Source organism: Rhinatrema bivittatum, chromosome 9 (genome assembly GCF_901001135.1).
Source record: "Rhinatrema bivittatum chromosome 9, aRhiBiv1.1, whole genome shotgun sequence".
Classification (NCBI taxonomy): Eukaryota; Metazoa; Chordata; class Amphibia; order Gymnophiona; family Rhinatrematidae; genus Rhinatrema; species Rhinatrema bivittatum.
The window spans coordinates 1,432,468-1,448,760 of record NC_042623.1 but is presented as its reverse complement, the minus strand read 5'-3'; the positions used below and the strand labels follow the sequence as shown (position 1 = coordinate 1,448,760).

Here is a 16,293-nt window from a genome sequence, read left to right as displayed (position 1 = left end):
CCAATGGTTCATGAAAGTTAATGTATCTGGAATAGGTTAAGATGGAGACGTAACTTCAGATAACAAATTATTTCAGTTTTTGAAATGTTCAGTTGTAATATGTGATGTTCAAGACATCATTTCACTGAATTTATTCCTAGAGTTACTAGTTTGTGTAAATATTGAAATTAACACCTAAACAAGCAAGAATTTTGCATAATGGGCCTAAATACAAATTACATAAATAGCAGATAAAGCTCACCCTTGGGGAACACCTGAAGTGATTCTGAACTATTTTGAATTTACTGAAACAATTTTAATCTGCTGTGGGGTCAGAGTGGGGTTGAGCTGCAACTTACAGTTGCAGTTTTCAATTTTTAAAAGTAAACATGAAAGTTACCCCACATAAGTTACGCCCATGGAGAACAAGTATAACTTTACACAAGCGAACATCTAAATGTATTTGGCAGATATCTGAGGATTTTCAAATTGAAATGAATTAATGCTCATAAAACTGTGCCGGAAATGCCAATGGATTGTAGTCTGGATAGTAGTAATATGGAGTGAACAACAGTATCGATGACTGTGGATATCTCCTATAAAACCATGATATAGTCAGTTTTAGAGTTAAAGCCTTGAACAATTGTATCATAAGATGAGAGTAGGAGCGTTTCTGTACTAAATCATTTACAAAATCCATGTTGGTGAGGGAATAAGGAGAAATCAAGAAAACCCCCAGCATGCGATTTAACAAATTACCAGAAAGTCAGAGCAGTCATTATGCACAGCTGCCTAGGAAACTTTTTTCCATTTGCCCTTTGATGCAGAAGGAAAGGTAAAGAGTGCACATGGATGGTTCCTACTCATACAGCTGTGACCCAACCATTTTCAGTATTGAAGATCTGGAGAATTCTTAGACTGATGATTGTCAGTGCTTGGGAGATTCACTCATTTTCAGCTAAGAGTTGTATCCATACTATTGGCCAGGATTGCTGCTTGGGGTATTCTCGTCTCGAAGCTGAAGAGCCCTAACCTCTTCAGCCTAGACAAATTATTTTTGGAATCTGTGTAAAGATCCCAGTAGCATCTCCCCACAATCTGACTAGAAACATATATACTGTGTAACCCATTACATAATTTAGTTGGATTCAGGAAGGGCAATTTAACTGGGTAAATGGCTTACTTAATTGCCCATTCCATGGGCTTCCTCCAGAAGCTGAGTACACTGGGTCCTAGGCCTCGCCAATAGGTGTCACTGTTGTGCAATGTCTGGAATTCCCTTCTCCAGAGACTGTGAAAGCACTTCTGCAGTGTCTCCAGCCACAGTTGCCCAGGATAACAGAAAAACCTGACCAGGATTTGAAGCCAGGTTTCCTGAACCTCATTTTTATCCAGTCCTAAATTTCTCATATTTTAGAGCTTAGGCAATAAAATAAATCTATTGTAAGATAAAGAATCAGGTTTGTCAGGAAATAATGATTGTGCTTGTTATTCTCTCTTTTTGTTTGTTAGATCGGCTATACTGAATAACTATGTAAACACAATCAAACTACCAAATTATGGCTGCATCACCCCAGAGAAAACGGCTTGCAGTGTCTATGGGTGGGGATACACAGGATGTAAGCCATTTTATCTTACAGTTCATTGAGAAAACGTTTGGTATGATGTTGTTTTATACACTGCCCCCAGTGGCAGGTGCGTGTACAGCATTTTACTCTTTATTTTATTACTTTCTGACATTGGAAGGAGGCAGTTTAATAAAATAGAAATAGTACTCAGTATCTGGACAGTGCAGAAATAAGAATCTGTGGTTCTTCTGAGAATTTATGATAAAAGTAGAACCAAGACAAAACCTTCTTATATTCATGTTAGCATAGTCAAGATTTCCATCTTAGTATTGTGGATATTATTGAAATATCATTATTACTACGACTTTTTTTAGCTCATTTATTTGTTTATAGTATTGTAAGTTTGTACATTACTCTATCAGCATTTACAGAGAAATAACAGACACAGGATCAGCATGAAGCGAATCACATTATGCTATATAGAGAGGCATGAAATACTCATGAAAGTGCCGAGAGGCATCAGTAGGATGCCTGTCAGATATTATTACACACGACTGTACTGTCTGTCATCATTGCTCAATGGCATGGGTTTTACCAGGCTGCAACTTCATTGGCTTAGTCCTTCTTGGCAAGAATTCTATGCCATTTTAATATTTGTCAGCTCCCGTTAACATCTGTAGTAAATGGATCAGAAAGCAGGAGCCTGGGTCTGCATCTGGTTTGATCATTACTGCTCCTGCTTTCAGCAAATCACTACAATGGTATCCTGCAAGTAGCAAATTTGGTGACCATCGGAAATGACAAGTGTAATGAGAACCACAAAGGGAAGATCGTTGTTAATGAGTCTGAGATCTGCGCAAAGAGTGAAAGTGATCGAGCAAGCACCTGTGAGGTAAGCACAGTGACCAGGAATCATCCTTAGTACAGAGGAGAGTTAAAGAAACCAGAAAAGGTAGTAGGGTACGAATTTCTATTTTATGAATGGTGTTATTATGATTTATATTTTCATTTCTTTTTTGTTATGAATTGTAAGATATGCATTTAAATTCCTGTAAGCTGCCTTTAGCATTCTGTAAAGACTGTAGTGGCAGGCTATTAAGGGCAAATGGAAACAAGGCTGACCAATAGGGATGTGCAGCAGGGACGGATTCGTCCCATTCAGTATTCATCGGGACCCAAATCCGTTGCATCCGTTCTCAGGGGACCCCGATCCGTTCATTAGATATGTATTCGTTTCCCAAAAAAAACCCCCATCCCAACCCTTTAAATTTAATTAACTACAACCCCCCACCCTCCTGACCCCCCCCCAAGACTTGCCAAAAGTCCCTGGTGGTCCAGCGGGGGTCAGGGAGCGATCTCCTGCACTCGGGCCGTCGGCTGCCAGTAATCAAAATGGCGCCGATAGCCTTTCCCTTACTATGTCACAGGGGCTACCGGTGCCATTGATCATCCCCTGTCACATGGTAGGAACACAAGATGTCGCCGATGGCCATGTGACGGGGCTGACCAATGGCACCGGTAGCCCCTGTGACATAGAAGGTCAAAGGCTATTGGGGCCATTTTGATGCAAGGCAGACCGGAAAGCCCGACAGCACAGAGGGAGAAATCCCTCGTGGGACCCCGCTGGACCACCAGGGATGTTAGTAAGTCTTGGGGAGGGATTGGGATGGTGGGGGGGGGGGGGATTGTATTACAGTAAATTGTAATGCTTGGGGTGGTTTTTTATTTAAAGAAATAAAATGTGGCCCTCCCCTGTACAAACCCGAAAAATTAATTTTCCTTGTAGTTCGGGGAAAATCAGTTTCGGGGTTCGGGGCCCCCGGCCCATGACAAATTAGACAATTTTGTTAAAATTTTTTGTTAAAAAGGCAGATTGAATGCATCAATCTCTTTTCCCTGTTTTGCTCCTAACAGTTATTTGTCAACTTTTTCCCCCGTTTAATTTAATTTGCATCCAAGTTTCTCCTCCTGTTCTATGTAAGACAGTTACTTTCTGTCACCATGTTAAATGTTGCAATGTAAACCGGAGTGATAATTAACTCTGTTATTTGAACTTCGGTATAGAAAAGTTATAAATAAATAATAAGTAAATAAATAAATAATTTGTGATAAACGAAGCACATCTCTAATGTTTATGGTAATAGGCAGTTTATCAGAAATTGGCCTGTACTGCACCTGAAATTTATAACTAATTTATTCATTGAAAAATATGTGATGCAAAGTCAAAAGGGTTGCCAATTTTTAATATCTATTCTACAAGATAAAGAGGCCAGTACGGTAAAGTTTGAGAAATGTTATTTATTTGTATAAACGTACATCATAATGGTGCTAGATGCACCAGAGGTGGTCCATTGTACCTGAAGACTGGAGGATAGCAAATGTAACCTCAATATTTAAAAAGGGCTCCAGGGGCGATCCGGGAAACTACAGACCGGTTAGCCTGACTTCAGTGCCAGGAAAAATAGTGGAAAGTGTTCTAAACATCAAAATCACAGAACATATAGAAAGACATGGTTTAATGGAACAAAGTCAGCATGGCTTTACCCAGGGCAAGTCTTGCCTCACAAATCTGCTTCACTTTTTTGAAGGAGTTAATAAACATGTGGATAAAGGTGAACCGGTAGATATAGTATACTTGGATTTTCAGAAGGCGTTTGACAAAGTTCCTCATGAGAGGCTTCTAGGAAAAGTAAAAAGTCATGGGATAGGTGGCGATGTCCTTTCGTGGATTGCAAACTGGCTAAAAGACAGGAAACAGAGAGTAGGATTAAATGGGCAATTCTCTCAGTGGAAGGGAGTGGACAGTGGAGTGCCTCAGGGATCTGTATTGGGACCCTTACTGTTCAATATATTTATAAATGATCTGGAAAGAAATACGACGAGTGAGATAATCAAATTTGCAGATGACACAAAATTGTTCAGAGTAGTTAAATCACAAGCAGATTGTGATAAATTGCAGGAAGACCTTGTGAGACTGGAAAATTGGGCATCCAAATGGCAGATGAAATTTAATGTGGATAAGTGCAAGGTGATGCATATAGGGAAAAATAACCCATGCTATAATTACACGATGTTGGGTTCCATATTAGGTGCTACCACCCAAGAAAGAGATCTAGGTGTCATAGTGGATAACACATTGAAATCGTCGGTTCAGTGTGCTGCGGCAGTCAAAAAAGCAAACAGAATGTTGGGAAATATTAGAAAAGGAATGATGAATAAAACGGAAAATGTCATAATGCCTCTGTATCGCTCCATGGTGAGACCGCACCTTGAATACTGTGTACAATTCTGGTCGCCGCATCTAAAAAAAGATATAATTGTGATGGAGAAGGTACAGAGAAGGGCTACCAAAATGATAAGGGGAATGGAACAACTCCCCTATGAGGAAAGACTAAAGAGGTTAGGACTTTTCAGCTTGGAGAAGAGACGACTGAGGGGGGATATGATAGAGGTGTTTAAAATCATGAGAGGTCTAGAACGGGTAGATGTGAATCGGTTATTTACTCTTTCGGATAGTAGAAAGACTAGGGGACACTCCATGAAGTTAGCATGGGGCACATTTAAAACTAATCGGAGAAAGTTCTTTTTTACTCAACGCACAATTAAACTCTGGAATTTGTTGCCAGAGGATGTGGTTAGTGCAGTTAGTATAGCTGTGTTTAAAAAAGGATTGGATAAGTTCTTGGAGGAGAAGTCCATTACCTGCTATTAATTAAGTTCACTTAGAGAATAGCCACTGCCATTAGCAATGGTAACATGGAATAGACTTAGTTTTTGGGTACTTGCCAGGTTCTTATGGCCTGGATTGGCCACTGTTGGAAACAGGATGCTGGGCTTGATGGACCCTTGGTCTGACCCAGTATGGCATTTTCTTATATTCTTATGTTCTTAAGTGGGCATAGCTGCTGTCCTTGTAAGGGGGTAAGTGAGGGCTGAGGTGGGACCTTCCCATCCCTGGCAAATTTAAACTTGTGAGAGGGGCACAGTTCAGGTTTTCTTCTTTGGGGCTTTTTAAGTGTTTAATAGGGTTGTTTGGTTTGGTAAACAAACTTAACAAAAAAAATTAAACATTCCAAAAAAAGAAAATCTCTAAAACAAAAAAAATGAACCAAAATGAAAAAAACTGAGGATTGTACATCCCTGGTGGTTCCCTTACTGTAGAACAGTCAAACTGATAGATAGGGTTAGGCATTAAGCAATTTGCCACTCAATGCACCTTCTTTACGCCCCTGTCCCCGCTTCATGCAGACAGGACCTTACCTCCATGGCCCTGTGCTGCCCTTCGTGGTCCGGAGGCCGCAACTGAAGCCGGGGCCTCGCTTGAGGCGGCCGACGCTGGGTGCTCCTGCGGCCCAGCTGCCATCTTGCTGGCACGTCTTTGCCTCGCCGGGAGGCCGCTTCCCTCATTGGGGTCTGCCTGTGGCCCAGCCTTCTCCTCCTCAATGAAGCAGGACCCTGCCAACGTCATCGGAGCCTGCCCGGAGACCTGCTTCCTCTGCTCCGTCTCCTCCCTGCACAGCGGCAGGGACGCCACTGTCCAGGGTTCTGAACTTCCTGTTCATGCTCCTCCTAGGGGGCAGGCCCATGGCTCTCTTCCCTTCTTGAAGGGACAGAGAGGTGTGGTCCTCCTAGAATCTCCTCCCAGGAAGTTGCCCTCTCAGCTCTATAAGAGGGCCCTGCTTCATTCCAGCTTTGTCTTCGCATCAGCTCAGATGCCCCTGAAGACGTCTCTTCATCTGATGTCCTGTTCCTGAGTCCGGGTCCTGATGTCTGTTCGTGAGTTCGGATCCTGATGTTTGTTCCTGAGTTCGGATCCTGATGTCTGTTCCTGAGTCTGGGGTCTTGATGTCTGTTCCAAGCCCAGACATCCATGAGTCCAGCTCCCGATGTCTGCTCCTAGTCTGGACGTCTGTGAGTCCAGATCCCATGGTCCGTTCCATGTCCAAATCCTGCAGTCCATTCCAAGTTCTGCAGTCCGTTCCAAGATAATCCAAGATGTTTTAAGATGTTCCTAGTTCCAAGTTCCTAGAGGTCTGAGTGTCCTCGTCCTGTGATGTCCCTTGTCTCCCTTTGATGTTGTCCCGATCCTAATGCTCCAGGTCCGGTGGGAACCATGCCTCCGGAGATTCCCTGCTTTTATCTGTTCCTAGTTCTGACTCTGGAGGATCCTAGGGGTTTCCACTACCCTGTGCTATGAGACTTCCTGAGCTCGCCCCGATCTCCTCGTGGGCAGTGACCAGCCATCTGGCTGTGTAGGGTGCAAAGGGGACAGTGTGGTCTGTGACCAGCCCCACGTGCTGTGTAGGGCACCTGAGGGTCTTGCTCATCCCTGCCTCTGTCTTGTTCCTCGCCTGAGTCTTCAGTGTGGTCCACGACCAGTCCTATGTGCTGTGTACGGTGCCTGAGGGATTCGCCTTCCTTGTCCTAAGTCTACATTCCAAGTTCCAAGTCTTCATCTCCATGTTCCAAGTCCCAAGCTCCAAGACATCCTCCACAAGAGTTCCAAGTTCCTAGTCCTAGCCAGAGACCTACATTGTAGACCTGTGTTCCCAGCTCTGTCCAGCTCTGCTCCTGTGACGCCCATTCCTGCACACACACCTCACCACGGGTGCAACTCATGTCCCGACCTGAGCCGCCCTGTGGCCCAAGGGTTCCGCTCTCCCAAGAGCCAAGTGATGCAGGCCGAGCCCACACCACCGGCCCCTGAAGGCTGCGCACGCAACACCTTCTTCTCCCTGTTTTGGAAATCAGTAGGAACAGTGAGTCAATGCTGGGGAGTTTTCTGTTGAGCTATTGGATATTTCTATGAGCTACTGAATCTGGGAAGCTTGTGCAAGTGGTTTTGCATCTGGTGCCAATGTTACTATTTACTGATGCATTTATTTATTATTTGGATTTATTCATTTGATTACCTATGTACCGTTTCATAGTCTTATTTTTTCACTTGCTATTCTAATGTATCAATAGGCTGAAATGTAAATATTGTGCTGTTCAATTTCTCCCCTTCCATCCCAAGTTTATTTTCCTTGTTTTTTGTAACTTTCCCTCTCCCTTTTTCTGATTCACTGTATTTAAAGTTCAAGGTTCTTATTGAAAATATTGTTTTTTACGTTACGTTATGCTTTACACTCCTTGTTATTTGTAAACCGGGTTGATGTGATGCCTATCATGAAACTCGGTATAACAAAAACAACAAATAATAAATAAATAAATAAATAATAAGAAATGTCCCCAGGTGGGGTACAGCAAGGGAAAGGGCAACACATAATCCAAGATTATTTGCAGCTTGTCATAGAATAAAATGCACAACATTATGACTAAACTTTAAATTAATATTAATGACTACTTCAGATAAATACACAAAAAACTTAATTGAAACTAAATACACAAAAGCATCTCAACCCAAATGCTATGTTTTTGCAACATTTCAGGTAGTCAAAGTGGTGAACCTGCACTGGCTATTGCAGTAATTCAGTGCAGGTTTCCAAAGCTGACAAGTTTGGCATTAAAGACTTGGTGGAAAAGCCAAGCTTGTGCTTGCTTGCTGACCTGCTCATTAAATTGATTTATGCAGCATTTATTTTTATTTTTTTATATTCTGCTTTTTAGAACTTCAAAGCGGATGACATTTAGGTACTATAGGTATTTTTCCTATCCCCAGAAGGCTCACTGTCTAAAACAGTAACTTTCAAATGGGCATGTGAACACTTATTTGACGTGTGTGTGTGTTGGTGTGAGCCCAGGGATGTGGCAATATTATACCATCACGCATATAAGTATTTTACAAGTGGGCGCATACAGTATGAGCCGCACGGGGGTGAGAGGAGATCCATGACCAGTTTCACCAGTTCATCCACCAGACTGCACTCCCTCCCATTACCCCAGACACTTTAAACTCCTCAGGGATGCTCGGTTTATTTTTTAATTTTTTCACCTTACATCTCCTCCATAGCTGAAGGACGGTTATGCCGCATTGGACCTGGGTGCGTGCCCTGGTGTGTAGGTACATGTATGCAGATTTCCTGGCTCTCACCTCAGACTGCCTATGCTAGGGGTGTGCATTCGTTTTCACCGTATTGGCGATCCGCAATGTATATTGCACTATTCATAGTATTCATGAGGAAGCGAAACATATCGCGATTCCCCACGAATACACGAATCTTCGCCGAATTATACGGCCACCTAAATAAAAATTTAAACAAACCCCCCACCCTCCTGAACCCCCCCCCAAGACTTACCAAAACTCCCTGGTGGTCCAGCGGGGGATCCGGGAGCTACCCCCTGCACTCACACCCTCGGTGCCGGTTTCATCATGGCGCCGATAGCCTTTGTCACAGGGGCTACCGGTGCCATTGGTCAGCCCCTGTCACATGGCCATCGGCACCATCTTGTGCTCCTACCATGTGACAGGGGCTGACCAATGGCACCGGTAGCCCCCGTGACATAATATGGGCAAAGGCTGTCGGCGCCATTTTGAGTACTGGCATTGGATGGCTGGAGTGCAGGAGGTCACTCTGGGACCCCCGTTGGACCCCCAGGGACTTTTGGCCAGCTTGGGGGGGCCTCCTGACCCCCACAAGACTTGCCAAAAGTCCAGCGGGGGTCCGGGAGCAACCTCCTGCACGCCGGCTGTCCGAAGTCAGTACTCAAAATGGCGCCGATCGCCTTTGCCCTCACTATGTCACAGGTACTGATGGTCGGCCCCTGTGACATAGTGAGGGCAAAGGCAATCGGCACCATCACTGTAGTGGTCATCTTCAAACTGATCAAACAGGTCAGATTGCCTAAGCAAAAGGAATCATGACCAACTCCCAGGCACCTGGTGACTATATCAAGGATGTGCAGTCAAGCATCACAGACCACTTGCACACTGATGGAGTGGAAGAGTTTTCTGTTGCGGTGGATCTACTCTCTGACATGGGATGTGATGATGGCTACATCAGTGCAGTCAACAGCTCCCATGACATTTGGAAAGTTGGCAATTGTATAAAAACATCTCTTCAAGTCCAGCAAGTCCTGCCTTTCATGAGGGAATCTTATGTAATAATTAATGAGGATACATTTAGCTGTTATGACCTGGTCCAAACAGCAGGAAAAAGACATTTGGGACATTTCCCTGACTACACTGATTGATGTTTGGAATGATTCAGATGCCATTAAATGCAGGGTGCACAATAGTTTTGTGAGGCCTGTTGTAGTGTGGGAACTCTCTGTGACCAGATCCAGAACCTCTCTTAGATCTTAATATAATTCCATGAGAGCCTGAGAGCTGAGGCGATAACTCATAACAACTAGAGATGTGCATTCTTTTATCATGAATTAGGCATCTTGTGCTCCTACCATGGGGCTGACCAATGGCACCAGTAGCCCCTGTGACATTTTGAATACTGATTTGTGGTAGGCCCGACGGCCCGAGAGAGACATTGCTCGCAGGACCCTGCTGGACCACCAGGGCTTTTAGTAAGTCTTGGGGAAGGATCGGCATGGTGGGGGGTTTATAATAAAGTAAAATTGAAAGGCTGGGGTGGGATTTTCCGACATTTTTTTTCCCAATTCGTTTTTTTTCCACAATTCGTTTTCCGACTCATTTTCTCAGATTCGTGCCGCTGAAAAATGACCAGCGGAAAAACGACATTTTTCAACGAAGTGTCCGAACCAAAATCCAACCCGACACGGAAAAACTAAGCTCATCTCTAATAACTACTTGGTCCTCTAGCATTCCTAGCAATTTGATGAGGGATAAAAGTTGTGCTCCCTATACTGCCTGCATGCCTTCCTGTGTGGCAGGGCCAGCAGATCTGGCTCTGGTGAATGTACTTCCCTAGCAGTCGTTGGAAACTCCCTTGCTTGTTGCAGTAGTAGTAGTTGTTGTTGAGCAGTCTGAAGCAGCCAGTATCCCACTACTACTGCCCTTGCCCTTATCATTTTAGCTTTAGGAAGACAGGTTAAATAACAAGCTTGCAATATTATCTGTGATCCATGATCATGGGCATTGATGTGCGATAAAAGCTTTTTTTTCTACCCTACCACACATTTAAAAAGGTGTTCTTTTATTCCACATTAAATCTGGCATTAGCATGTGATATTTTTCTGCAAAATGTGGTAGACATCCCTCATTTGCATAATTTTTCTGGTTTTGCATACTCATGATCAATTTTAAATACTAACGCGTGACACGATAAATATTGCACTTCTTTCATGCGTTAGATCCCATTTATCGTGCGATGAGACCCTAATGTGGATTGATGAATGATCCTATAAGTCTAGTCTTGTGGAAAGCAACTCTGAAATTATCTAGGTACATGTAATTGGACAAGTTTAGCTTTAAGTGACTATATTCAGAATATATCCAGTTAAGTGATGCAAGCCTGATTCCCTACCCCCCAAATAACTAAAAATTAGGTCATACTTTAGTGTCTGATTCCCGCCAGTGCCTCCACCCAAAGAATGCCAACAACTTGCAGACTATACAGTGCAAGGCCATGCCCTGCCCAATCAATACATTGCATTTTTTCACTTAACAGAAGCTTTTTAAATCTAAAATAAAATTATAAAACAAAATAGTCTGTCTCGTTTAGTTGCCCATTTCTGAACAGTCCTACCATGTTGATATTAAAGAACTGTGATAAGAAACTCCTGAAAACCCATTTATTTAAGGAAGCTTTTCAGTGGCTGGAGCCTATTTACTTGTTCCACTCCTGCTTTTGATCTTTCAGAGTTTGTCTTGTGGTCTGTGCTTGAATATATTTATAAGTTTTCTTTTGTACCCCACCCCGGACTGTCTCTAGAGGGGCGACTAATAAATGTAGTTAAATGAAACGATTAAATAATTATTATTTGGTGAGATGCACCTGATATTGTGATACTCAGTAGACAAGTGCAGTCAAGTTTTGCAGTGACATTAATATTGCCTCTTTTGTGCAAAGTCTGAGATGTATAAAAGCTTAAACATTTGGAGATACTTCGTCAGCTACATTATTTAACTTGATAAAAAAAAGATATTCCAATTGGCATAGGAATATTCAGTTCTATCCCTTTCATATTTAGAACTACAAATACATTTTGTGTACCTGCAAATTCTACAGAATAGAAGTCTGTTTATGGTTTAGCAATTTACTGTTCTTCAATATTGACTGTTTTATTTTCATTAACACTGCAGGTAGGAATGCCTGATAATTATGACCATTATTTCCATGCAATAATAATTTACTTTTCATTTTCATAGGGTGATTATGGTGGCCCCTTGGTCTGTGAAGAAGATAAAATAAAACTGATACAGGGCGTCATTATTCCAGGTCGTGGTTGTGCCACGTCAGACCGACCTGGAATATTTGTGAGAGTGGCCTATTTTGGAAAGTGGATCCATAAAGTTATCCTGACATACAAGTTCCAGAGTAACAGCTGAGCACTTGGACTAAAACTACCCCAGACACACAAAGACCTCAAACTCTACGGAATCAATGTATAATTTATAAACCTCTAAATCACCTCCTCAATAGTTGTATATTGTTCCATTAGTGATATTTATGGTTGTTTTGTAATGTTTGTGACTTTGTTGTTTTTACATGAGTTACAGTTTATGTAAGTGTGGACATTTTTAACTCCTGAAGATACTTGAATAGGTGAACAAAACTGTAAAGATACATTTTCTGCATGATACATATTTCAAAAATATATAATTTTTTTTTTCCTAGGGGCTCATTTATGCTGCTTATCTAGTTCATGAACTATGTTTTCATTTATTAAGGGTATGCAGGCCAAAAAAATGTTGTCCTATTATTTGGTGGATGATTTTTATTGTTATTATTAATGTTTTCCCACATTTTATTTTTCTTTTTTATGTTTCAGAAAGAGAGTGCACTTTAGTCTGAATGGTGCACACTGTGGCTCTGATTATCAAAAGCATTTAGAGGTGAATTTTAAAAGCTTGGCCTGAACATCAATCAGGGGATTCATGAATAAGCTGGGCTCATGCATGCTGACAATATTTTAAAAAGCACACAGATAGGTGCGTAAATGTGGCGGCGTGCACATCTCAAACATTTCCCAAAAGCGGCAGGGTGTGGGGATGGTCTGGGAGGGGCATGCTCTGGGGTCCCCTGTGCCACAAAACTTTACTTCTCTTATGGATGATGTGCAAGTCATAAAATAAAAGGATCAAGTCATTTCTGAGGGGTTTAAAATGTCTGAGGTAATGGAGGACCTAAATGTTAACTGGGTGAACTGGTGGACAAAAACATAAACTGGGAATGGCATGGGTGCATGCCCCTTTTAAAATCCCCCAAGTTATGCGGTAGAAGTGGGATTTGCACTCCCATGTGTGAACCCTCTTAACATTTGTCACGCATGCACGTGGCCAGGTTAAGTTATAGCGTGCACACATTTTCACGTGCAAGTTATAAAGTAGCCGCATCCCTGGCTGTGGGCTGACACACGTGTGCAATTTGCCCCCACATGGCTGGTTTGGAAATTACCATCTTAAAACTGGGGTTTACATGTGTAAATGCACTTTACCCAAGCACATTGAAAATTGCTAGGATATTGTCTTGGGTTCATAGGGCCTCATTCTCTAAAGTATCGCAGGCCTGCGATACTTTAGAGAATGAGGGGCGGGGGACGGACCTGCGCTAGCCGGCAGCGATCGCAACGTCGCGGTGCGATCGCTGCCGGTTTCGCACCCAATAGCGCCACTATAGAAGGTGTAGCTATTGGGCGCAAACTCGGATGCGAAAAGGGCCCTTACCTTTTCGTCGTCTGCGGCGTCTTCGCGGAGTCGGCCCTGGTGACGCCCCGACGACTCCTCTTCCGGGGCCGACTCCGCCCCCATTTTGGTATCACACGCAATCTGCTTAGAAAATAAGGCCCATAGTCTGACAAGTAGAACTGAAAATGATTAATAAGGAGCACCTTCATAGGTCATACTCTCTCTCCAGGACCCCATGTCATATAAGTGTAACATAACATTGCTTCTAATGTTTTAGTACGAGCAATAATTATTTATAAAGTCAAAGCTCAGTAATCAGATAAAAGAATATTCAGTAAAAGAGTATGCTTTATTATGCTTTATTATGTATGAGTAAATTGATCAAGTCTTTTCTGAAACAGATACATAAAAAAGAAAATGGTTAGGCTAATAATCCAGGCCTCAGACTGCCATCCTCTCGCATCAAAGATAAGAGAGTAGCAGTGAGCTCACAATTTTAAACATATATATATATATATGTACACCCTTTCATTTGTTTATATTTAGTGACTTATAGACTCACAAACATAAACAAAGACTCATTAAATTGTTATTTTCCTCTGCATTTTTGCATATACTCCTATGGAGTGAGATGTTTACATTTCTTGCCTTAGGGGCAGATTTTAAAAGCCCTGCGCATGTAAATGCATCTGGATTAACGCGCGCAAGGGGGTTACACGCGCTGAGCTTATTTTGCATAGGCCCGGTGACGCGCGCAAGCCCCAGGACGCGCATATGTCCCGGGGCTCGAAAAAAGGGGTGGGTGGGGCGATCCGGGGGCGTGGCGAGGGCATGGCCAGAGCCTCCAGGCACAGCGGACATTTGCCGCTGTGCCTGGGATCGCGGGACGGTCGTTGGCCGGCACGCACAACCTACGCCTGCCTGCAGGCAGGCGCAACTAATAAAATAAAGGTAGGGGGATTTAGGTAGGGCTGGGGGGAAGGTTAGATAGGGGAAGGGAGGGGGAAGGTGGGGGGGGGCGAAGGAAAGTTCCCTTCGAGGCCGCTCCGAATTGGAGCGGCCTCAGAGGGAACGGGGAAAGCCATCGGGGCTTCCCTAGGGCTTGGCGCGTGCAAGGTGCACACGTGTGCACCCCCTTGTGCACGCCAACCCCGGATTTTATAACATGCGTGCAGCTGCGTGCATATGTTATAATATCGTGCGTAGATTTGTGCGCACAAATCTACGCCCGCACGTAGTTACTAAAATCTGGCCCTTAGTGATTATACTGCCAATGGGAAGTGGAGATGATGAGCAGTATACACAACTGGTAGAAACCACAATTACAAATGGTATCGCGTTAAAAGTTCACAGATCCTTATACTGGATTGATCAAAAAAATGAAGTGGAAAAAGATGTTAAAATAAGCATTTCCATCTTTATTCATGAATAGTTGAAAGACAGTTTCGGTCCCTCGACACGGACCATGTTTCGCCGCATGGGCTGCGTCGGGAGGGACCGAGGCCCAGGAAATCAGCTTATTTTATTTATAATGATGGCAATGCACATCCGATACATGAAACAGTAATGGAATCCATATGCTGTCGGAAGAGAGGTCGGTGTTTTGTGTGACGCGCCCTACGGAGGGTGATCCAAGATGGAGTCAACTTCCAAGCATAAAGCAGAACAACGGTTTCTAAACACTATGACGAGCAGACCTTTCAGACTGGGATATTCAAAAAGAGAAGGACAGAAAAAGCTCCAGCACTGACTTATGGTTCCAGCTTCACTATGTAATGGTTTATATCAGAGGTTTCTCTGTCCTTCTGTTTTTGAATATTCCAGCCCATGTGGCAAAACATGGTCCGTGTCAGGGGACTGAAACCTTCTTTCAACTATTCATGAATAAAGGTGGAAATGCTTAATTTAACATCTTTTTTTGCTTCATTTTTTGATCAATCCAGTATAAGGATCTGTGAACTATTAGCGCTATACTATTTGTATTAGTGTTTATACTTCATACCTACATTATGTAGTTATGCATAGCTGGCTGTCAGCTCAGACTTCTTGTCTAGCTGTCTTGCTACATGCAATTGTTTATAAGTTCCAGCTTATAACAACTCTTCGGTCTGGATTCATCATTCTATCGCAGAATGGTGAATCCAGCGAAAACGGGGAGCAGGGGGGGCAGGCTTGCAAAAGCCAGCAGCCTTCACACCACCGCGGTGTTTTCACTGCCGACTTTCACACACAATAGCGCCACCATGAAAGGTGGTGCTATTGGGAGCGCTACTGGTGACAATAACGTTACAAACCTTTTCACCGCCAGCGAAGACACCACTGGTTCCACCTCCTCGCTGTCCCGACTCCACCCCCAGCATGATATCGCACATGAAAAGGGACGTTTTGCATGCAATAGCGGCTTATCGCACACGATAAGCGTTTGAAAATGACCCCCTTAGTTATTAATTTCTAACTTATAAACAATCTTTGTTTACGGGTTCTAACTTACAAACATACATTGTTTATAAGTTCTGAACTTTTAAACATTAAAATTATTGCCTTTCTTTTCTTGCAAACCAGAACAACCTACCAACTCACAAAAAATTCTATTTTGGTTTGCTGTCAGGGTTTTCCAGATCATTTAGCTGGTGACCTATAATGTAGAGGAAATGTCACCTTGGTTCCCTCTGGCATTGTATCTGTACAAAACTTTATTATTTCCTATTAGACATCTGTGTGTTCCTGGGAGCTAAGCTGGCTGAATTATGTTTAAAGAGAATGATTTAACAGATCCTTTCTTAAAAGATAGGGGGCTACTTGTCATTAATACCTGAGGTGATCCCTGTGATCTTGACAATATATGCCTTTGAATTGTTATAGGATATTAATGTGTACATGCACTTTACACAAGTAAATGACTTTTGAAAATTGCTTCGACAGTATATTCCATTTACATGTGTAACTCTTTGGAACATTCATCTGAATGTCTATATAGTGGGTACTATTTTCAAAACAGTGTGCACTGTTTTGTGTTTTTTTTATCTATCGTTTTGTTTTGAA

General features: G+C 42.8%; 1 protein-coding gene across 1 annotated transcript in view; it reads left to right on the top strand.

Moving 5' to 3' along the window:
- The window catches only part of LOC115098991 (hepatocyte growth factor-like), a 141,545-nt gene extending 129,305 nt beyond the window's left edge, over positions 1-12,240 (top strand). The window contains exons 14-16 of the mRNA XM_029616202.1: positions 1,492-1,598; positions 2,294-2,439; positions 11,773-12,240. Of these exons, the coding sequence (XP_029472062.1) occupies positions 1,492-1,598; positions 2,294-2,439; positions 11,773-11,952 (433 nt within the window). The 3' untranslated portion in view covers positions 11,953-12,240. The remainder of the gene's footprint in view (positions 1-1,491; positions 1,599-2,293; positions 2,440-11,772) is intronic.
- The last annotated feature ends 4,053 nt before the right edge of the window (positions 12,241-16,293 follow it).